Source organism: Juglans microcarpa x Juglans regia, chromosome 1D (genome assembly GCF_004785595.1).
Source record: "Juglans microcarpa x Juglans regia isolate MS1-56 chromosome 1D, Jm3101_v1.0, whole genome shotgun sequence".
Classification (NCBI taxonomy): domain Eukaryota; kingdom Viridiplantae; phylum Streptophyta; class Magnoliopsida; order Fagales; family Juglandaceae; genus Juglans; species Juglans microcarpa x Juglans regia.
In genome coordinates this window covers 17,388,762-17,412,059 of record NC_054594.1, presented here as the reverse complement: position 1 = coordinate 17,412,059, position 23,298 = coordinate 17,388,762, and the positions used below count along the sequence as shown (strand labels likewise).

Genomic DNA, 23,298 nt, shown 5'->3' with positions numbered 1-23,298 from the left:
CCTTGTGGAACTCTGTTAAAATGCATGTCTGCAATAAAAGAGAATTTACAACCATACTTCTCTGCAAATAGACTACTACGTATAACAATGTTCACATCAACAATACAAGTCTTTCGTATTAAAGTTATAACAAAAATGGAAGACAGAGCCGCCCAGGATCGTTTCAGGACTCTCTGATCTGTTTAGAGGCTTCTACTAAATAAATCTACATGCCTCGGGTCAATGGGTTTGGTAATTGACTCCTAAATCTAATTTGAGGGTTCCTCTTCCTTCAGGGAACCACAAAAAGTAGCATCCTCAACCTACCAAAGCGTAAGGGATAACTGAACCGTACCAGCGCAATTGCAGAAAGACGATATGCACGTGCCTAATACATCTGATGCTGTGCATGTTCTTCCAAGAATACATTAGCATGGTTAAAAAGGGCTTGTAGCTGAGTGCCGGGGACGTTTGAGCTTGGACCAGTGCTCCATGTCATCCGTGCTATTACAGCGCTTCATGAAAGAGTCTAGTGTTTTCTGCTTTGCAGGGCTGCTTCTTGGTTGGCTGGATGAAACTTCCAAGGTCTTCTCATGGCCATCAAGCATCTAATTTGTTCAAGAACTGAAATCAGTTTATATACAATTATGGATATTATATAAACCAGTACTAAAATTAATTCCCAACTGCGAGTCACAAAAGATATGCCTCTCTCTCCTGTTTCATTACTACTGGTAGAGTTGGAAATATAAAAGACCTCTTAAGCTTTTTAATGACTTCAAGCCAGTACTACTGTAGAGGAATGAAGCAGCTCCATGTCAGAGCACGGTACTGTGACTGCATATGTTATTGTTATTACTAATATTTGTGATTATTACTACGTTCAGCAGAAAAATATCTCAGAGCTCTTGGGAAAATCAAGACACAAATCCACACAAACAGGGAAAATTACCTGTCCTAAATTTTCCAACTTGCTCTGAACAACATCCCTGAGGAAAATTAATGGATCAAAGTTACTAAGTGGTCATCATCATCACCATTGTTCGGCCATTAAACTCCAACAAAGATAGAAATGAAGTCATTGTAAGGAAAATTGCAAATGAACATACCAAATGATGTCATCAACTGTGTCATTTGCTAGCAGGTAGTATATATTGACTGAAGACACCTAGAAACATTAAAAAAAAAGTGCTTATGACAAAATGGAGAAACAGATTGCATATGCAGAGGAACGCCAAGGTGCATGTGTTTATGCAGGGAGGCCAGCCAAGCCCAATCAGCCTCAGAACAGTACAGAGAGTCCAAACTCTGAGAAACTATTCATATTTCATACTATTTGCATGAAAGAAGTGCTGCCAATAGGCTTAAAGACAAAAACAGTCATGGTGAAACAAAAGTGAAAAGATCCACCCTACTTCAGTAATACACATGACTTAATGTAACACGAGTAGCACAGGACTTCTAAGGTAACTGAATAATGAACAGATATATAAGAAATATACAAAACAACCAAAAGAGAACATAGAATACACAAGAAAAAAACAAGAAAAAAACATTAAAATTAATACCATGACCACAATTCCAACACTCAGGATGCTTCCTGTCCCAGAAGGAAGACGAGAAACTATCAAGCAAGTGTTACTGGATATTTGCAGTTGCGCATGTGTAAATACTAAATCAGAGGAAACATGTACTTCCCTCACTTATCTTTCCATTTTCCTACTTTAATCTCGGCCATCACTCCCTACAGTGAAAATGCCATCATAAAACCTTCATGATCAGGAAGAAGCTAGCCAAGAAAGCCGAACCGACCCATTCACCCACTTGATCTATAAGCTTTTCAGTTGTTCTCATTTTTTTTTCATTTTTCTAGATTTTCGTGATTTTTAACTTATATTAAAGCTCTATTGAGTTACGATTCAAATTTTTTTTTTTTTGTTATTCCCTTTGGTTTGATAAATTTTTACACTTGTTAGTTGTGAAACTCTAGAGGAGATTTTGATTGAGATTGGGCATTTGGTTTTGTAGTTTATTTGGTAATGTTTTTATTTATCAGTTGTAAGACTTTGGAGGAAATCTTGAATATTGGATTTTTATTTGTATTCTATTTGGTAATTCAAGTACTCAGTTAGACTGATGGATAATTTTTTGTATTCCATGGGTGAGTTTGACTTACCCATGATCCCCTTTTTTTGGATCTTGCATTTTCCAGCTCTAGTGCTGGACTACGGTGTTGGCCCGACTCCAATAAGACGGAACTAACCCCAACTCTTATGCCTAGTGGAGTTGAAGTCCAAAACTACTCTGACTTCAATCGGAATCAGAGATCAGAGTTGTGGATTCCAACCCTGCCAGTCAGAGCCCAACCCTAGAAATAGTTCTGATCAACATTGTTTCATAGCCACCTATCATAATGTCTGTAAACTGAATCATGGATTTCACCAATGGATGCAACAGCTCCAGGAGGATTGCTAAATTAGAAGCAAGTGCTGCTGTTTAATTAGCACCATTAAGCACAATCGATGAGAACAATCCATCATGATACCTTCTTCAGAGCTAATGACTGGTCTTTCTTATAATAATATCAGAATGACCAAAACTGACATAAGCCCATTATTGCTAGACATGATTTTCATCCTGGTTCCTGGTACAGAGCTTATAACCCTCACATTTTTATGGACCCTTGGAGAGTCTTACAGCCTGTCTAGCAAAAACTGTATTGAACTACACACAGCATATAGAAATGATATGTTTGAAATAATGTGCATAAAGCTTCTTAAGAATTAGTTTGCTGTAGTTTACCTGGCCAATCCTGTGAGCACGATCTTCAGCTTGAATCAGATCACCTGGAGTCCAAGACAACTCTGCAAAAATAACGGTGCTTGCAGCTGTCAAAGTTAGCCCAACACCTCCAGCTCTGATAGAAAGCTGCACAATGGTAATTGAAGATTCAAACTTCGGAATCAAAATATAGCTTTAATACCAGATTGCATGTCAACAGAAGATTGAAGAGAGAAAACATTCAACAAATAAATGAAGCAAATTGTCGTACTACTGCTGCTTTGGTAGCCTCTTTCTCCTGAAAGTCTGTAACCAAAGCATGCCTTGATGCTGGGGGGGTGCTGCCATCAATTCGAATGCAACCCACTTTCTTTTTCTGGAGTTTTTGCAATTTTTATGAGGCTTGATCAATCATGGGGGAAGTTTAATAAAATTACAAGTGGCCTTACAAGAAGAAACTGATGTATCGAGTCAATCATTGGCTGATGGTGTGCAAATATAAGGAACTTACACCCTGCCTGCAAGTCATTATATGACAAGGTTAAAACACATAATAAGATACCCTTCACTGAAGTATAAGATAGTTAATTAATCCCACATTTGTTTATAGCACTTTCCCACGGAGTGAAATGCGAAACAGGCAAAGATGAATCGCACAAATATGTCCCATAGACTTCAGTATGAATGCCAGACATGTTAAAAGCATGCAGTTACACAACTCGATGAAAGGGGAGAGAGAGAGAGAGAGAGAGAGAGAGAGAGAGAGAGAGAGAGAGAGAACTAAAACAGGATTAGGTAAAACACATGCATAGACTAAGCATGCCACCAGAATCTGATCCTGTCTTCCATTTCTAGGTCATCTTTGAGTAAATTCAATCCTCCTAGATTTATGCAGTTAAATACTTTTAATCAAAGGAAGAAAACGAGTGAATAGAGGAAGGGGGGTGTCATGGTATAAGTACCTCAATGACAGTTCCCAGGTAATCTAGGACCGCAGGAATTTTGGCTTCAGCAGAATCGGTATAAATCTAGAATCCGATAAAAGAGTGACAGATGTAAGAAGTAGATAATTCAAATATTAAAAAAAATGCCACTACGATTTGATCAGAATTGAGATAAAGATATACCCTTTGCATATACATAAGAAAATACAAGTATATGATACAGGCGACCTTTTCAACATATTATGCCCCGCAGGCCGCAACTGAGTGACAGTCAAATCTGAGATGAATACCTTGTTAATAAGATTCTTCTCAGCAAATTTAAGGGGTTCAATCTCCTCTTGTGATTTGCAGGCCTTTATTTGACCTTTTAGCACCTCCAGCTACAAAACAAAACATCAATATGAGTGGTGTTCTGCTGTCCCTTTTTCCCTTCAGCAAACAAACTGCAGCTTCAAGGTAACTTAAGAAACCACTTACTATACATGAAGACCATGCATATACTTCATTACTTTGCCAAACATAAAATACTATTGTGTAACAATATGGCAAAGAAACATTAGCCAATAGAGCCAAATACTAATAGAACTTCAAGAAAAATGGGAGCCTTTTATAAGAACAAGCATGCAAGCAAGGGAAAACCAAACTGTGAAAATCAAACAACAAAATTTCCGAAGTTTCATTTATCCTCCCCAAGATAATATCCCTAGTCAATCATACCTACGTGTTGCTCTTGTATATGTCCCGTGTACTCAAACTATGTCTATTTGTGAAAAAAAAAAAGAGAGAGATAATACATAACCTCTTAAATATTAGAGGAGAAAACAAGTGAACTGGAAAAAAATTTCAGGATAAAATGTTCTGCTCGCTCAGTCTTCTAAGGTCTTTCTTTTTTTATAAGTCTTCTAAGGTCTTTGAATCCACTTTTCAACATTATCAAATAAGTAATGGGTAGTAGGGATCAAAGTTTTGAATTCCATTCCGGTTGAAGGTACTAGAACGAAATATTTTAATACTGGTACGTTTTTGGTGTACCGTTTTGGAATAGTCCTTATATATATGTTTAAAATGCTTAAGTCTATTATAAGTTTTCTTAAAAATGAGTGAATCCATTGGAAAAAGCAAAATAGTTATAAATATTTTTTTTATAAGTAAAATAGTTATAAATATTTAACATCTATTTATATATATACTTTCTCTTGGCCATTTAAAAAAGCATTTTTATATGTGTTAGAGAGCGTATATGTAACGTTTGGTCATTTTTTTCTAAATCTTATTGGAAAAAATAAAATAAGATAAAAAGTCTGGAAAGCTTTTTTTCCTATTGGCCATTTAGAAAGCATTTCAAAATAATAAAACTTTTTCTTTTACTTTTTACTTTTTCCATTCCAGATCACGATTTTGATATAGCTACGGAATTAATTCCTATACCTCTAGAAAAAGGATTACTATTAGATTTATGCTACTATTGATGCTTTATTTATATATTTAAATTTGTCTTTTTCTTTGTAGTGTCATGCTTTATGCTTTTTCTCAAAATTATCGAGAAGATATTACAGGGGGTTAAAGCAAGAAAAGGACAAAGATGATGATGGACAAGCAAATAAATGCAAACAATCCCGAGACTTGCACATTCTGGCCAGAAGGGACAAGAACAGGCCAAAATGGCCGGACTTTAATCCAGGATGGAACACCCACCTAAACCATGCTGATTACTGTTCAGGCACAGCATATTCCAGCCGGAACGGAATGGAAATAAAAACAGCTACCCGCCCTACACGGGCTGGCAGCCACCCCTCCCACACCCCATCCCCACCCTTGTATGCTCCCTAGCCCCGTCCGTTTGACAGGCAGATGGGTGGCACAAACCACTGTCCGAGTCCCCACCCCTACTCGCCCTGTTAATCCAAATCTGGTGGGAAAAACCAAATCTGTGCATGGGGAGCCACGTCGATGCGTGGAAACACCAGATTCACATATGGAGAGCCACACATGCAGAAACCACCAAAGCCACGCAAACAACCAATGAAAATCGAACCAAACCTAGCCAACCGAAGAAGAAAAAGCATAAGCAGAAAAGAAGAGAAGATGTGAATTAGGCTTAGAACTTTAGGGTTTTTTCTTAAGTGTGTATATGTGTGTGTGTGATAAGCGGGCGGGCGGGTTGGGCTTGAAACCCGCCCGTGCGGCCAGGGTAACAAGCGGATTTCTCGTCTGTAACCCCTGCAAGCCCAAGCCTAATGGGTAGTTTTATATAGTAAGTATCCTCAACCCATAAGCTAAATGTAGGAGTAAGATGGCAAGGAATCACCGTTGGTAAGTGTGGAAACCAACTGGAATTTGGCTTCCTCACGCATTCGCAATGAAAAATCTTCCTCATTCTCGCTCACTAGCAACACTTTCATCAAAGGGGTGACAATAAAGGACTCTATAGCATCCAGGAAATAGGTATGTGACACCTTGGGGAGTGAGAGTCTAGTCGTTGACGCGCAGATCGTAGAAACTGAGTCTGAGTTAGAGTCATATACACCCATATTTTCGCTTGTCGGCAATATTTCCATGGTGTTCTCCACCATCTGAGGCTCCCGAGCGAAATTTTCTACTTCAAAAGCCGTCGTTATGTTATGCTCCATAGCCCCACCATCATTATGTTTTGTCGCCCGCGCCGCCATTTCGTCGGTCAGGACACTACCCCCCGACTCGCCTTCTTCCATTGGTGGGTTCTGTGTAGTCTCCGTAGGTGAGTTCTGTTTCTCAGGTACCTGGTGTGCTACGCCAGACGATGATCCTACTTCGAAGTAAGAAATGCCCACGTCTTGTGTCGCCAAGGCCTTTAGATATGTCGGTAAGTTCTAGGTCAAAAGGCCCTTAGAACTTTGGGCTTGCCACTTCCCTTTCTCAACCCACGAGGGCCTTGTACCACCGAGGCCCACGAATTTCTTTCCAGCAGTTTTATTCGGTTTGTTTCCCTGCTTTGAGCCCAGGCCCATAACCTAACCCATTTCCTGGTTTAACCACTGTATTAAGTCACTGACCGTCTCTCTCAATTCTATCAACTCTGTTTTGAGTTTGTGCAGAGTGAATCTTTCTACGTTGCAGTGTTGCACCACTTTGTCAGAGGGCCACCATCCCATCTTGCATAACCTCTGGTGGTTGTCGGTGCCAAAGTCCTCCTATCTATGCAGGTCTCACCAATGGTATCTTTGTCCTTCCTGGAAATACCTATACTGCCCTTCCTCCCCTGGTGCTGCATCCCTTCTCGGCATGATGTCTCGGTTTTTATGGCGTCACCGTTGATGACTGGCACTGGGTATGAGACAGCCTCTACATATGTTTTAGTCATCAGACCCCTACATGTGCCCTTACTCATTTGTCATTTGGACATATCAGCCCCTCCATATTCCTTTGCTTCATTTTTGCCTGCACTGCCTCATAGCCCATGCCCATAGCCATTTTCCTCCATCCCTTGCCTTCCACTTCTTCAGGGATGATGATAAGGTTTTCTCCCACCACCTCTTATACTCGACTATATTCAAGTATCTACCAAATGCATTGGAGGATCACTGTGCAAGAAAAGAAATGCTGCCTAAGCCTAAGTTGGATGTTCTTATGAACTCTTTGTCACCATCCGACCTGGAACATTGTTCTAATGTTTCTGCAACTCAAGATGCAGTTGGTCTACCCGGTAGAAGTTCTTTAGTCACCTTCCTGCCTCTCTCTATAACGCGTAAATAATGACTACTTTCAACTGAAATCTCAAATATGTTTTATTCAACGAGCACAACCTTTGAATACCCCATCCTTCACCTAACTCTTAAAAATGGCGATAGTCATCAGCTTTGTCAACTCTTACACCCATAGAGCAACTCCTTTGGATAACATATGTTTGGAGAGAGAGAGAGAGAGGGGGGGGGGGGAGGAAGGGAGGAGAGAGAGCTCATAATGGATCTTTTTTATAGGTAACTAGGTGTAACATATTTGTTTCTTTGTATCAGTTTCTAGTTCCTCACTAGGTGTAAACACATGTATACTTGAGCTATGCGAATTTCAATATCAAATAATATCTTTTTACTTATAAAAAAAAAGTATCCTCAACCCAGAAGCAAACAAATAAATTGGATAAATCAAATTGATCCTGGGAAATGTAATAAAAAACCACTGAAACTGATTCCACTTGTTTGACATCTACCATGCAACTGGTGAAATGTAGCTAATATGCAAAAATCAACCAAATTTACAAAACCCAGTGCTACTCATAAGTGATCAATTTCAAGTTAAAACCAAATCATCAATGAGCTCAATTACCTCACGAAATAAAGCATTGATTTGTCTCATGTCCTTCTCAGCCAAGTCAAGGAAGACCTGATAATCAATTAAGGAGATGTGGTAAAATCTTACACAGGAACCACAAAGATGAGCATTTCCCATCTTGTCACCCATACAACGATCTCGAGGACAAGTGCTTGCAAAATGCATAAAAACATACATACATAAGTGTGACCATTGCATTCAAGTGCACATGTTCAAACACATCCACTGACACAAAAGATACCACACACAAGTAGAGAGAGAGAAATACTCTGATTGAGCATTACTAAGGGTATGATTGGTTGGTTTTTTTCAAAAATATTTAAAGATATTTTCCCCTTTCAATCCAAACATCTTTTAAACTTCTCTCAATTTTTTCTTCATCCAATCATTTGCCTCAGTTTTTGTTACACAAAACACAAATCAAAACAACTTTCACGAAACCAATACAAACATCTAAATTTTTTTTATACAAACAGTTTTTCATTCTTCCTACACACTTTCACAAAACCCAATACAAAAGACATTAAAAAATTATTATGCGAACAAGTGTTTATTCTTCCTAACCACTTTCACAAAACCCAATAAAAAGCACATCTCAAGTTTTTTTCCAAAAATTCTCAAAAATTAGACAGCATTTCACTTACTGCATGCCCAAAAAAATTTGCTAAAAAAATAAATCCAAAATTATAACTTCAGACCAAGTTCTTGCATCCCATTGATGCTCCAGATCAAACTTCATATTTTCTTTTCTTTTAAATTCTTGGAGCAAATTCAAAACGCTCAGTAACTACAAGGGAAAAGAGCAATCATATACTAGTATACTACAATCTAAACAGAAAAGATTAAATGTAGCATTCCACTTATATGAAAAAAAAAGGCCAGCCACAGATGTGCATAAAAGACAAGAAAGGAAAAAAAAAACTACATGCTGCCTGCGCTTCACAGGAAGCTCAGAAAGAACATCTTTTTTAAGTCTGCGGATCATCACAGTTGCCTTCATCAAATTGTGCAATTCTTCGTGGTTACTTGCACCTTGATAAACTCCAAAGATCCCCTGAAAAATCAATGAAAGAAGCAGAGCATTGCTTATAACCTCTGTACACTAAATAACTAAACAATACAGGTTATTAATTCAATGGGACTTTTCACTTACACCTTTGCAATATCGGTTACCATATTCATGAACATTCTTATATACATCAGGATACAATGCTTCCAGCTGTGAAATGTAGCACAATTTGTACAGAATGATTAGCATACAACTTCCAATTGTTCTTTTTTGACGGTGACATATAACTTATAAAGTGACATGCAAAAGTACCTGCTTAAATAGCTCAATTGGTCGGGATAAAGCAGGAGTCCCACTAAGGAGTATTGCATATTGCGCTTTCTGAAATCATTGATATGGTAAGTTCACCAAGAGAGAGAGAGAGACAGACAGACAGACAGACAGAGAGATGAATCTGATCCCCCCCTATTCACATTCTTTGACCAAAATAAAAATTAAAGAGAACGAACAAAAACATGCAGTATGCTCATTGTGTTTGTATGCTATTACCATTTTTCCCCTTGGTTAGAGTCTACCAAATTTATTTGAAGCTTTGATGGATGACTTTAAAAAAGTCAAATCACAAATAAGTATTGTTGTCTAACTTATAAAAAAAAAAAAGTATTGTTGTCTATGGTGTTTGTTCATCAGCTATTTCTATTAAACATGTCTAGTTGAGGTAGTTGAAGAACATCTGGTGAGAGATTACATAGGCACCAAATTTATAATGTGATGTACTTCAAGAGCATCATGAAGTTGCCAATTCAATGTGTTCGGAGACAATTGCTGAAGTAACATACTAAAGGGGTAAGACCTGTTTCCACAGTTATGGACCCATATGAGTACTTGGGACATGGTCCCACGGAAACAGAAATATATAATAGACAACAAATTGCCAGACAGCATATTTAAACTTCAATTGCTTCCTTAGAAGGAGAATAAAAATCATTCAAATAGACTATAAAGATTACTTTAAAAGCCACTAAATCATTCTCAACTCGCTCGGAGATTACTTCTTCAATAAGTAAAAGAAAGGTACCTGCAGAGCAGTTCAGAACCTAAGCATCCAACATGGAGGATGAGCAGTATAAAGAAGTTCAAGGAGAGCCATGCATTCCCAAAAAAATGTGCAGGAACTATCATTTATATTTTTGCATGAACATAGTCATTGAATGCATTAGCAGGTGCAAGATACAGTCATCTTTTATCAAGAAATAAAGACCTTTATGACAGGAAGGGAAGCAGTTGTCCTCTTTGCTTGAGCATTTTTCAGAAAATGTGACTCATCTGCAATCACAACCTGAATAAAAATGAATATATGTATCATTTCCAAGAGCATATGCAGCCATGCCACAAACATATCATTGCCAAGAGTCCCCTACTTAAGAAGATCAAAATAAGGAAATATCTAACATAGAATGAATTAAAGAAGAAAAACACAGAAGATGTGGAAATCATAAATCAAGCATACCTTAAACTCTGATGCCATTAGTAGATTCTGTAGCTTCGGGACTATGTCATAGGAGATGATGTTGAATAGACCATCAAGTTGAATGCTGCCCTTTGAATTTGAGGATACTATCGTGTACCCAGCTCTGTTTGATCCACCACATTGAGGTAGAAGAACCTAGAGAGTATTTCGTTTGAAAGAAAAAAACATATAATTTAGACTAAAATAAATAAATTGCCAACCCGGAACAAAAGAACCAATATTTAAATTCTCAGAAATAAAGGGCATAAAAGGAGGAAAAAGTGCTAAAAAATGCAGCAGCTGCAAAAACGAAAAGAAAAACATAACCAGAAAATTTTAGAAAGGGACTTCAGAAAACATACAAGAATATCTGATGGAGGAATATCAAGCCATTGCTGAATCATCTGCAAGAAAAGAAAAAAATAAATGCAATTTTGAATAAAGCTACCTTCTTAATCTGAAATGTGAAGTCAACAAAACCCTTACTGAAGCCCAATGCAGACGTAAGGAAGAAGGTGTAAGAATAAGAACAGGCCATGAGTCCTGGATACATGCACTTACAGCAATAGCCTGCAAAAACCATATGAACTCAATATACATGACTATAGCACGTCAAAAACTGGAAATGGTTCACTGAGAATCAATTACCTGTAAAGTCTTTCCCAGTCCCATTTCATCAGCAAGAAGAGCACGCCCTCCATGCTGCAAGATAAACCTGAGAAATTAAAACGCATATTAGTTTCAAAACCATAATTCAGTGATAACAAAGGTACAGAGAAACTTCTTCATGTTACTGGAAAAAATAACCGATCCATGTCAAATAACAGTAGTCTATTGAGGAAAAATATCTACAGCTCTGCCATACCTAACTCCATCACGCTGAAATGGCAAAAGCTTAGATTCAATATGGCTAGGCATCCTGTCATATAGGTCTTGAAATCATGCACCGAAAAAAAAACAGAGAATCTCTTCAGAAACTGTTAGAAATGAACATTCAACTGCAATTGATGATAGTAAAGCACAAGGATATAGATTAAGGATCTGAAAGAAAATTACGTCACACCTAAAATTCTGAATGCTGATGTTATATACCATTCCATCTATTACACACCACCTACTTTTAAAATCAATTTTATAAATGCACATTAAGCTTACCTCGAAGATCTGGAACAGCAGAAGCAGCAACAATAGCACGATGTACCAACTGATCTAACTTCTCCACCTAGGAGAAAAGATCACTAACGCACGTAAAAAGACAATCCAATGTATCAACCACAAACAAAAAATAGAAGAACACAAACAGCATATTTGCAACAAGAGATAAACATTGATAGTTACTAAAAACGTAAAACATGGAAATTATTATTATTGGTGTTGCTGTTGTTACAACTATAATAATAATAATAATTATATGTAATGGATTTTTTTAAGTGCCTATGTAGTATAGAATTAAAAGGAAACCAATTCATATTGATCTAGAAAAACCATTACTACAGCAGCCCAACTCTATATTATTTGAAAAGGGTACAAGTTATCACCTCAACACTGTAACCAGATATCTCACCAAGGACTTTTTCTGCCATTGACAAAAATGATATTGGGAACATCCACAGCCTACAGATTCAAAGTTCAAGCAAACGTGCAGAACAAGCAATCATACGTATGACATGATATAAGATATAACATTATAACTATGAAGCTAGTGTGTGTGTGTGTGTGTGTGTGCACGGGTAGTGTGTTGTGCGTGTAAGGGGGGGAGAGAGAGAGAGAGAGAGAGAGAGAGAGAGAGAGACCTTTCTTTTGCATTCCAAGTAGCTTTGGGGATTTTACGGAAAGCAGAGACTAGTACCTGAAACAAAATAAAACATCAAGACATAGGCCTAATAAAACATATACATGACAAAATATTCTGCAAGTGGATACAGGTAATACCTGGTCATACAAAAATCTTGATGCAATGTTTCCGCTGGCATGAAGAAAAAATTTGACAGACAGCTTAGGTTGTTCCTTTGATGGTTTAACTTTGAGCACAGCAAGTAAAATATGCAGGAAGTCAGATAGTATTGGACTTGGAATCATCATAATCATGAACTGAGACAATAAAGATGTGACCGGGTTGGCAACAAGACCATTTGATTTACTAGGTAGAAACAGTTAAGACGGGGGCTGGAATGTAGAAGCAATTCAATATTTCAATGTTGTCAAATAAGAAAAGGAATTCCTAATCTGTGTTTGTATATTTTTTTCACAAGAAAATCTGGGTTTATATCTTAGTTGAGTGGAAAAAACTCTTTTTTTATTTGAACACAAGAGAAAGAGAGGCAGAGTCGGTCCGTGAAGAGTAAGTACCGCTGGGAGGCGGAAAACATGTAATTTGTAGAAAATGAAAGCCAGATAAATAAATGGAACATAACAAAATAAAGAAAGCAAATTAAAAGGATGTATAAGAAATAGAGAGTAGATAACCAGTGTCTTTGGATGTGATTGATGAGGGCAATCCCCTGGAGCCAGGATACAAAACTTCAACCTGAAATGCAATGTAAAAGATATATCACATGATTTGTACACGAGTATGGGTTTCAATGCCAAGTAGAAAGGGGAAAAAACTTCCAAAGAGACATTCAAACAATTAATTAAAGGAAAACATAAATTTAAGCATAGTCAAGCCTCGGTACATATATGAGTTCTAATATCTTCCACAACGAGTATTGAATTGGACCCTAGAAACTCGAAGAAAGGAACCCAGTAAAAGATTTTAACAAAATCCACCGATGTGCGCTTCAAGACCTTTTTCGAAGAAGAATCATTGGTGGGTCTGGATGGAAAAGACCGTTGTTGGTGCTCTTGCTGATGTTGTGACGGTGGGGGTGGTTCTTTAACGCTGGTATGGGATGAACAAGCGAGCGAAGAAGAGGAAGAGAAGAAAGAAGAAGAAGAGGAGGAAGAAGAAGAAGAAGAAGAACTGGGATTGAGATTGTAGCGTTCCAGTTGAGCGATCTTCTGGAAAGCGTCTCTTTCAAGAGAATCCAGTTCTTCCACACTCAAACCCCACTCATCGTCGTCCAATTCCATTTCTACGCGCGCGCTACTTCTCCAGTAAGAGTACGTAGGCTTACCACTTGCTTTTTGATCGTTCGGTCCTTTTCGGCTTTCGGGAGCAAACTTTTTTTATTTTAATTTTAAGCGAGCTTAACTTAAACCACATTACAAATATTCAGCATATAACTAATTATATTACAAAGGAAGGTCTATTCCACTGGAGAAATCCAGAAGGGTATTAGGATTGAAGGGATATTTTCAAGTGCCTACGTAGAAGCTGCCCATTGTGCCACATTGTACGCACATCGATTTCGAGTGTGACGAATTTTTTTCATAGATCAGTTGTCAAAGCTCTCTAGATTGTGCTTGATGTCATTGATAATAGCTTGCATAGTCCAGTCTGTGTTTGGATTAGAAGAGGTCATTGCCTTTACCACTTGTTGTGAGTCAGCTTTGATTGCAATTTTCCTTCATTCTCTCTGTTTTGCTTTCTTTATACCCATCAAGGTTACTGCTGCTTCGCCTATATTGGAATTAGTATGAGGGATCAGATCAGTCTTGACAAATATGATATCTCCTACATTTGTTCTCCCAATTGCTGCAATTATATTGCCTTTTTTTCTAACTGCTACATCAAAATGAATCTGATGAAAATCTCGTGGAGTCTGATGGTGGAGTTCCTCCTCTAGCCTCTTTTTATGTGTCCAAGCATTTATGTGTTCTGCATATCTTCTTAGGACAGTAGCTACAAATTTCATTGGGGATGGACATGGATGTGGATCACTTAATTTCTCAGAAACCAAATACTATCCATAGCTAAGACAGCAAACGGTTGAAATTTTTGTTGTTCTTTCTTAGGGATTGCTAAACCTACTGCCAATTTGAATTTCTCCACAGGATTCTTGAGAAGGCGCATCTTAAGAAGAGATGGGGCAGGTCTTCTTCTTCTTCATTGCAAAGAGGGCACTGAGTTTGCTCTATGTTCATTTGGATAACCCTTTGTAGATTTGACCTGGTGGGGAGAATGTTGTGACTAACTTTCCAAAAGAATAATTTGAGCGTATCTTGAATGGTGAGCTTCCATAGTTTTTTCCAGTTGGTGGGATTGTGCTTAACTGGAAGGGCACCTTGTGAATTCTTTAGTGCAGCATAGGCTAATTTGACTGAGAATTTCCCTAAGGTGTGGTAAGCCCAGTGAAGATTATCATTAAGAAGATAGAAATTATTATCTGACAAAGGGATTTTTAGGATTTCTTGAACAGTTTCTATAGTGAAGAGAGCTTGGAGAAGGATAATATTTCATCTTCTTGGTTCTTCCAAGGTGACTTCAGACACTATCATATATTGGTCTCTTCAAATAGTATTAGGTTTTTATATTGGAATGAAATTTTCTAATGTGGGGATTCAAGGGTCAGACCAAACCTTTATTGAGTTACCATTGTTAACCCTCAAGCAACAACTAGATTTGACAAAATCTTTTGTTTGAAGAAGACTTTTCCAAAACAACGAATCAATAGGTTTTCCAATGGCTTCCATCAAATTTATCCTGTTCAAATACTTTTCAGTCAACAGGGTTTTCCACATACTGCTTGTATTGTTTAGGATTGACCAGGCAAATTTTGACAACAGAGTTTTATTGAAAATGCTCATCTGTTTGAGTCCTAAATCTCCCATGGTTTTTGGACTACAGATAGAGTTCCAAGATTTAAGTGTGAAATATTGTGTTTTCTGAGAGTCTATTCCCTACCAAAATCTTCTAAAACTAAAGTCTATGGATTTTGAGATTGCTTTTGGTATCATAATAAAGGACAAGGCATATGAAGGGATGGAGCTAGCAACTGATTTAATGAGAGTAGTCCTCTCTGCTTGAGAAAGAATTGTTGACTTCCAGCCTTGAAGTCTATTATGGATTTTTGCTAGAATGTCTGAGAATAGTTCTTTTTTCCTTGATCCTATAAAAAGAGGAAGACCCAGTATCGAAGTTTTGGAGGTGAATTTTTGAGACACAGGTGGTCTTTTATCTCAATTTTTTTTGCAGGGAAGGTGTTGCTACTAAAATGCAATGAGGACTTTTTGAGGTTGATCTTTTGACTAGTCCAATTGCAGTACTTTCCAAGACATGAAAATAAAGCTTGAGCTGGTTATGTGGTGGCTAATCCAAATAAAATCAGGTCATCTGTAAACAAGAGATGTGAAATTTCTGGGCTACTTCTGCAAATTTTTATGCCTTTAATGTTCTCAAGGTCTTCCTCCCTTTGAATTAGTCTTGCGAGTACTTCACTACCCAAAATGAAAAGAAAGGGTGAGAGAGGATCTCCTTGCATAATCCCTCTAGATGGTTGAATGAAACCATTAGGAGTTCCATTGAATAGAATGGAGTAGAAAGTTGATGAAAGTCACTCTTTTATCCAGTTAGTCCAAATTTGATCAAAACCTAAAGCTTTAAATTTGATCAAAACCTAAAGCTTTGAAGATTTGATAGAGGAAAGTCCACTCCATGAAGTCAAATGCTTTTTCCATATTTATTTTTGTTGCCATATGACCAGTTCTTCCTCTCTTTTTTTTCATGTGGTGGAAAATCTCGTAGGCCAATATGATATTTTCTTGGATCAACCTTCCTGGTACAAATGCAGTTTGAAAAGGGGAAATGATGCTTGGCAACAGAGCTTTGAGTCTGTTAGCAAGTATTTTTGTAATGATTTTATAATAGACATTAGAAAGACTAATTGATTGAAAATGATGAACTTCATTTGGGGAATCACTTTTTGCGACAAAAGCAATATTTGTGTGGTTAAGCTCTTTTAAGAGTTTTCCATGAATGAAAAAACTCTTAATGGCTGCTACAAGGTCTTGGTTAATGATGTCCCAATAAGATTTATAAAATATTCCTGTTAAGTCGTCAGGACTAGGGGCTTTAGTTGAGAGAGTTTTGTTTACAGTATCTTGAATTTCTTGATCTGTTGGTATGTTAGGACCCTATTATGATGGTGATGGGATGATTGAATGTAAATAGGAAATGATATATTTACAGCTGGAATGTTGCAGGAAATGGAATGGAAATGAATATAAACTATTTGAAGAAATACCTCAAAGGGTCATACATATATTAATAATGGGAAATAGTTCGAGGCAAGTCCCAACCTCCAGATGATTGAGTTCTTACAAGCAATTCATAATGATCCTTTCACGCCTTCCCTTCCTTTCTTATGCTTTCCAGAAATAACAAACTAAGCTATTCAACACAAGACACGTGTACTGTAAAAATCCTAAACTATTTAGGACAAACTGGTAATTAAATAACACTGAAAATAACTATATTCTAGAAGACTCGACTGAACACAGCATTTTATTCTTCTCTGCACGTCCTCTCTTTTCTACACCTCAACAGTACGTTTTGACTCTGAAGCTTTAATGCAATGGAATGGACTGGTAGCATAACACTTGAGCTCTCGGTTCCAATTGGACTTCATTACATGGTATGGCACACAAGGAGTTATCAATTTCAGTGATTTTTGTAAGGAAAAGGTCACCTAGTTCCTTAGGGATGTTAGGATCAGTGGAGGTGAAAACATGTTTGAAATGATTTCTCCCAACTTTAAAACTCTCAATGCAGTTTCTCCTTCTCCTAATGACAGTTGAGGCATGAAAGTACTTGGTATTGAGATCAGTGGTGGGAGCCAAGTATTCCTAGATTTTTGCCTCAATAGGGATTCTTCTCTCTTTAGCAGCTCATTGAGGTTTTCTTTGAGGTTTTTCTCTAGTTCAAAGGCAAAAGATCAGAAGTTTTTGATTGGACATAATTGAGATTAGCAGTCACTTCTTTTATGGCCCTTTGAATATTTTTAAAAGTTTCTTTATTCCATATTTTGAGGGTAGCTTTTGTGGCTTTGAGCTTTTTGTTTAGGATAAAAGAGACAGTGCCTCGAATTTGGGTCTGTTAGGCTTTTTCGATAACCAAAGTACTGGAGGGATCTCTTGTCCAAAACTCTTTAAATTTGAAAGGTTTTGGTCCATTTTTGGAACCAAAAGTATCTAAGAGTATTGGGGAGTGGTCAGAGGCAAATCTTCGAAGGTTTATGATCTTCCGTCCCTACTCATCTTAGAAATAATAGTCAATGAAATAACATTTCTTTGACTTTACCTCAAGTTTATTACGAGCATCAAAATCAACATGAATATAAGAAAGACAACCAAAAGTTTTAAAGTGAAAAAATTTGACCTCTTTTCTGCTCCAAACCTCCTCAGACAGTCCACAATCTAACGAAACTGATGGCCCTCGATTTATCAGGTAGATAGTAGTGCTGATTGCGTCTGCCCATAATGTAAGTGGTAGTTCAACATGCAGTCTCATGCTTCTAACACACTCATTAATGGTTCTGATCATATTTTCAGCAACACTATTTTGTTGTGGTGTCTCAGGAATGGTCTTCTCCATTCTGATATTGTAAGCAATACAGTACTCCTTGAACCCTCTATCAACATATTCACCAACATTATCAGACCTCAAACACTTTCAGATTTAAGTATGTTTCTGTCTCAATTAAAGCTTTCCACTTTTTGAACACATCAAATACATCAGATTTATACTTCAAAAAATAACCTCATACATTCCTGCTGTGATCGTCAATGAACATGATATAGTACCAAGAACCCCCAAGAGATAGTAATGGAGAAGGCCCCCACATGTTTGTGTACACAAGCTCTAGCTTTCCTATTTTCAATATTTTGTCACTTTTCAAGAAACTGACATTTTTCTGCTTCCCCAGTATACAGTTCTCACACATGCTGAGATCAACTGACTTCAGTTCTAGTAGCTTGCCTTTAGGCAGTAGTTCTTTCATACCCTTCTGACTTATATGGCCAAGCCTACAGTGCCATGAATAAACGGTGTTCTCTACAGCAATAGTAGCAATAGTATTATTCAAACCAGCTGTCATATACAGAGTATCAGTTTTCTTACTCCAAGCTAGTACCAATGCCCCATTAGTAACCTTCCAAGTCCCATCTGAGAACACTACTGAATATCCACAATCATCGAGCTGTCTCACAGAGATGAAGTTTTTCTTCAACTTGAGAATGTGTCTGACCTTTTACAAGGTCCATTTGTTCTTCTTATGGAGTGCAATGTCAATGTCTCTTATTCTCACCACGTTTAATGCCTTTCCATCAGCTAGATACACATTTTCAAAATCACCAACAACATAATTTTGCATTATCTCCCGATAGGAAGATGTGTGGAAAAAAGTCCCTGAATCCAGTATCCAGTCATCAACTGGACTATGAACTACAAGAAGTAGTGCCTTGTACTTCTTCAATTACCACATTATCACTATCATTCTCCATCTTCTTCGGATTTTTAGAGTTTTTTTTTATATGACCAACCTTGTCACAATTCTAGCAAGTCACCTGTTGTCTAGGCCTTGACTTACTCTTGCCCATGTTCTTTGATTTTGATCTGCTTCTGTTTGAGTTCCTATCTTGTGATTTTCCCCGAGAATCAACATTTAGTGTTGAACTCGAACCAAGGTCTCGTCAGAATCCCTTTTACGCACCTCCTCAGCCAAAATCAAATCACAGATATCATCATATTTCAACTTTGATTTACCAGCAGAATTACTAACAGCATCCCAACTATTTGACAGTGAAGCCAACAGTATCAGTGCACGTACCTCATCATCAAACTCAATTTCAACAGATAACAATTGATTTGTGATAGCATTAAAATCATTCAAATGTTGTGCAATAGATGTATATTCTGCCATCTTCAAATTGAACAACTTCTTCATTAAATGTACCTTGTTATTCGTAGACGACTTTTCATACATGCCTGACAAAGCCGCCATGAGAGCTGCAGTCGTCTTCTCCTTGAAGACGTTGTGTGTAATGGATCTCAACAGGGTTAGCCGAATAACCCCTAGAACCTGTCGGTCTAACAGGTTCTAATCAGTAGCATCCATGCTGTCTGGCTTCTTCCCAACAATAGAAGATGGAGTCCCTTCCTATAGAGGTAGTCTTCTATCTGCATCCTTCAGTATCCATAATCTATGCCATCAAACTTCTTAATCCCAGATACTAATACTTCTTCTCTAGCCATCGTTTTTCCTCAAACCTAAACATTGGCTCTGAGAAATGACAATAATTGAAAGTAAACACGAAAAGAATAATCAAATAATCACACGACACAAGATTTACATGGTTTGGCAACTTGCATACATCTATGGAGCTGTAGAGAATTTTATTTCTTGAGGAATCACAAGTAAAGTGTTTGGGGTGACTACTGTGCTCTGTTGTACAACAATAGTAACTCAAAATTACATTTAAATAGGGTATATGACAGGAATCCTAATTTTTCAAAATAAGCAATGTTCGCTCGAGTAGCATGTCAAACGCGCATCGAGCCAACCTATTTACTGGCCAATTGCTTGAGCCATATGTCGAGCGGTTCATGAGCAAACTCTCTGTATGAACTCCACTCGAGCGGTATGTAGAGCGAGCGTCGAGCAAACTCTCTATATCACATCCGCTCGAGCTGCCTGTCGAGTGAATCTCGTGTAAACTCTCTGTTTTGCGTCTCCACTCAAACAGACTAAACCAGGCTTCACAATACTCAACACCAAAAAACTTGGGTACTAAGAAAAATCATTTTAATTATTTTTGTAGGTATGCGTGAAGTCCTCCATAAGTAAAATCAAATGGTTTTTAGATAGTGAATTTTCAAGACAGATGACAGGAGACAAGACTAAGTTCATTGATCTTACATCTAATGAAGAAGGACATGTGACATTTAGAGACAACTCGAAAGGGAAGATCATGGGAATATGTAAAATTGGTAATGAGTCTTCTCTCATAATTGAATATGTCCTACTTGTTGAAGGTTTAAAACATAATCTTTTGAGCATAAGTCAATTATGTGATAAAGGATTTACAGTTACTTTCAAAAGGGATAAATGCATTATTTTGAATGATCATGATTGCAATATTTGTTTTATTTCTTTTAGAAGCAATAATATTTATACTATTCAATTTGAAGAAATTGCCTCACAAGATGTTATTTGTTTTTCAGCTCAAAATGAAATTAGTTGGCTAGGGCATAGAAGACTAGGTCATGCCAACATAGAACTTATTTCTAAACTTTCGAAAAATGATCTTGTGAGAGGTTTACCAAAATAAAATTTTCTTAAAGACAAAATTTGTGATGCATGCTAGTTTGGTAAACAAACAAAAACTTCTTTTAAAACCAAGAAACATATTTCTACTACTAGACCATTGCAACTGATACACATGGATCTTTTTGGACCAAACAAAGTTGCAAGTCTAGGAGAAAAATATTATGCATTTGTTATTGTTAATGATTTCTCTAGACATACTTGTGTCATCTTTCTTCCTCATAAAGATGAGACACATAATGCCTTTACCAAGGTATGCAAGAGAATTCAAAATGAAAATGATTATACTATTTCAAGTATCTGGAGTGATAGTGGGGGAAAGAGTTTGTTAATAAAGATATTGAAACTTTTTGTGATGAAAATGATTTTATGCAGAATTTCTCTACTTCTCGAACTCCTTAACAAAATGGGACAGTAGAGATGAAGAACATATATTTTCAAGAGATGGCAAGAACAATATTCAATGAGGACAACTTGCATAGTTATTTTTGGGCTGAAGCAGGATAATTTAGTCAAATTTGATACAAAATCTTATGAATGTATCTTTCTCGATTATTCTACTAATAATAAAACTTATAAAGTATTCAATAAAAAGACTTTGACTATACAAGAATCTATATATGTAGTATTTGATGAATCTAATCCTCTACTCTCTAAGAAATCTTTTGATGAAGAAACAAAAGGTACAAATAAATCAGAGAGTCTCAATCTCAACAAAGAGAACACAATAGAGAAAGTCCAACATGGAGACATCAGGAAAGATCATCAAAACTTAATGTGACATGCAACCAAAAGGTGAAAACTTGGGAAAGATCATCCAGCGGAACAAATTCTAGGAGAACCTTCATGAGGTATAAGTACTTGATCATCTCTTAGAAATACTTACAATCATACTACTTTTCTATCTCAGATTGAACTCAAAAATATTGATGAAATACTTCTTGAGGAATCTTGGATTCTAGTTATGCAAGAAGAGCTAAATCAATTTAAAAGAAATGATATTTGGACATTTGTTCCTAGACTCAAAAATCATACTATTATTGGAACAAAATGGGTTTTTAGAAATAACCAAGATAAGTCTGGAGTCATCACTAGAAACAAGGAATCTTGGATTCCAATCGACTTGTTATAAAGATTTCAAACTTTTTCAAATGGATGTTAAAAGTATTTTCTTAAATGGTTTTATAAATGAAGAGATATATGTTGAGCAACCTCCAGGTTTTGAAACTCATATTTCTCCAAATTATGATTTCTAGCTCACAAAAGCACCATGTGGACTCAAACAAGCTCTTGGAGCTTGGTATGAGAGATTCGGTTGTTTCTTGATTAAAAAAATTTTTTCAAGAGAAAAAATCGACACAACCCTTTTCATTAAACAAGAAAAAGGATGATATTCTTTTGATTCAGATTTATGTGGATGATATAATATTTGGTGCTACTAATGAAAATATGTGCCAAGTTTTTACTAAAAGTATGCAAAAAGAATTTGAAATGAGCATGATGGGAAAACTTAACTTCTTTCTCAGATTACAAATCAAGCAAGCAAAAAGTGGAACATTCATTAATTAATCCAAATATATCAAAAAATTACTCAAAAAGTTTGGGATGGAAGGTATAAAGGAAATTGAAACACCAATGAGCTCATCTACCAAACTTGACAATGATGAAATCGGTAAGCCAGTTGACTCAAAGGTATATCAAGATATGATTGATAGTTTATTATATTTAATAGCTAATAGACCAAATATTATGTTCAATGTATGTTTATGTACACATTTTCAATCATCTCAAAAAAAATCTCATTTGATTACAATTAAGCGCATTCTTAGATATCTTGTTGGTGCAATTGACATAGGGTTATGGTATCCTAAACACATTTCTTTTGATCTAATTAGCTACTCAGATGTAGATTATGTTGGTTGCAAAGTTGATCGAAAAACACTAGTGGAACATGTCATTTCTTAGGTGATACACTTGTTTCATGGTTTAGTAAAAAATAAAATTTGGTTGCATTATCTACAGCTGATTTTGAAGCAAAATATGTTGTTGCGGGTAGTTGTTGTACTCAAGTTCTTTACATAAAGCAACAACTTGAGTATTTTAAACTCATGTACAATCACATTCCAATAAAATGTGATAATACAAGTGCTATAAATTTTTCAAAGAACCCAATACAACATTTTAGAACTAAGCATATTGAAATTAGATATCATTTTCTTCGATATCATGTGCAGAAGAGCGATATTGTACTAGAATTCACAAGTACACACGATCTGTTGATAGACATTTTTACAAAACCTCTGCCAGAAAATAGACTATGCATAATTAGAAGAGAAATAGAAATGATACAAGCCATGAATATCTGTTAGATATTTTTATTTTTACTATCTCAAATGACTTAAAAAAAACTTAAGACTTTTAACCTCATTTTTCAAGCGCTTTTGCTCTTTATATATCAACATGCTATCCTTATCTAAAGGATTAGACAGTCGAAATGAAGAGTCAATCAATAATTTTAAATCCTTATTCTCCTGCTGTAAGTCTCTTATTTTTTGTTAGACT

General features: G+C 36.6%; 1 protein-coding gene across 4 annotated transcripts; it reads right to left on the bottom strand.

Moving 5' to 3' along the window:
• Positions 1 to 47: 47 nt before the first annotated feature.
• On the bottom strand, positions 48 to 13,690 carry LOC121237573 (SWI/SNF-related matrix-associated actin-dependent regulator of chromatin subfamily A-like protein 1). 4 transcript variants are annotated; one of them, XM_041134379.1, is made up of 24 exons: positions 13,319 to 13,484; positions 12,979 to 13,058; positions 12,464 to 12,552; positions 12,325 to 12,380; positions 12,070 to 12,145; positions 11,687 to 11,753; positions 11,397 to 11,463; positions 11,180 to 11,246; positions 11,018 to 11,101; positions 10,894 to 10,935; positions 10,532 to 10,687; positions 10,283 to 10,360; positions 9,334 to 9,402; positions 9,166 to 9,231; positions 8,938 to 9,066; positions 8,007 to 8,063; positions 3,995 to 4,084; positions 3,723 to 3,788; positions 3,210 to 3,278; positions 3,032 to 3,136; positions 2,782 to 2,907; positions 1,089 to 1,147; positions 932 to 968; positions 48 to 587 (listed from the first exon to the last, which is right to left on the bottom strand). In XM_041134379.1, exons 1-24 carry the CDS (start codon positions 13,336 to 13,338, stop codon positions 417 to 419), a joined length of 1,926 nt encoding a protein of 641 aa, XP_040990313.1. In that variant the 5' UTR covers positions 13,339 to 13,484; the 3' UTR covers positions 48 to 416. The 4 variants fall into 4 exon arrangements, with proteins under 4 accessions (XP_040990313.1, XP_040990338.1, XP_040990330.1 ...); XM_041134396.1 differs by lacking the exon at positions 48 to 587 and having other exon boundaries at positions 931 to 968; positions 2,782 to 2,843; positions 12,998 to 13,058; positions 13,319 to 13,690; XM_041134404.1 differs by lacking the exons at positions 12,070 to 12,145; positions 12,979 to 13,058; positions 13,319 to 13,484 and having other exon boundaries at positions 12,464 to 12,542.
• Between the last annotated feature and the right edge of the window lie 9,608 nt (positions 13,691 to 23,298).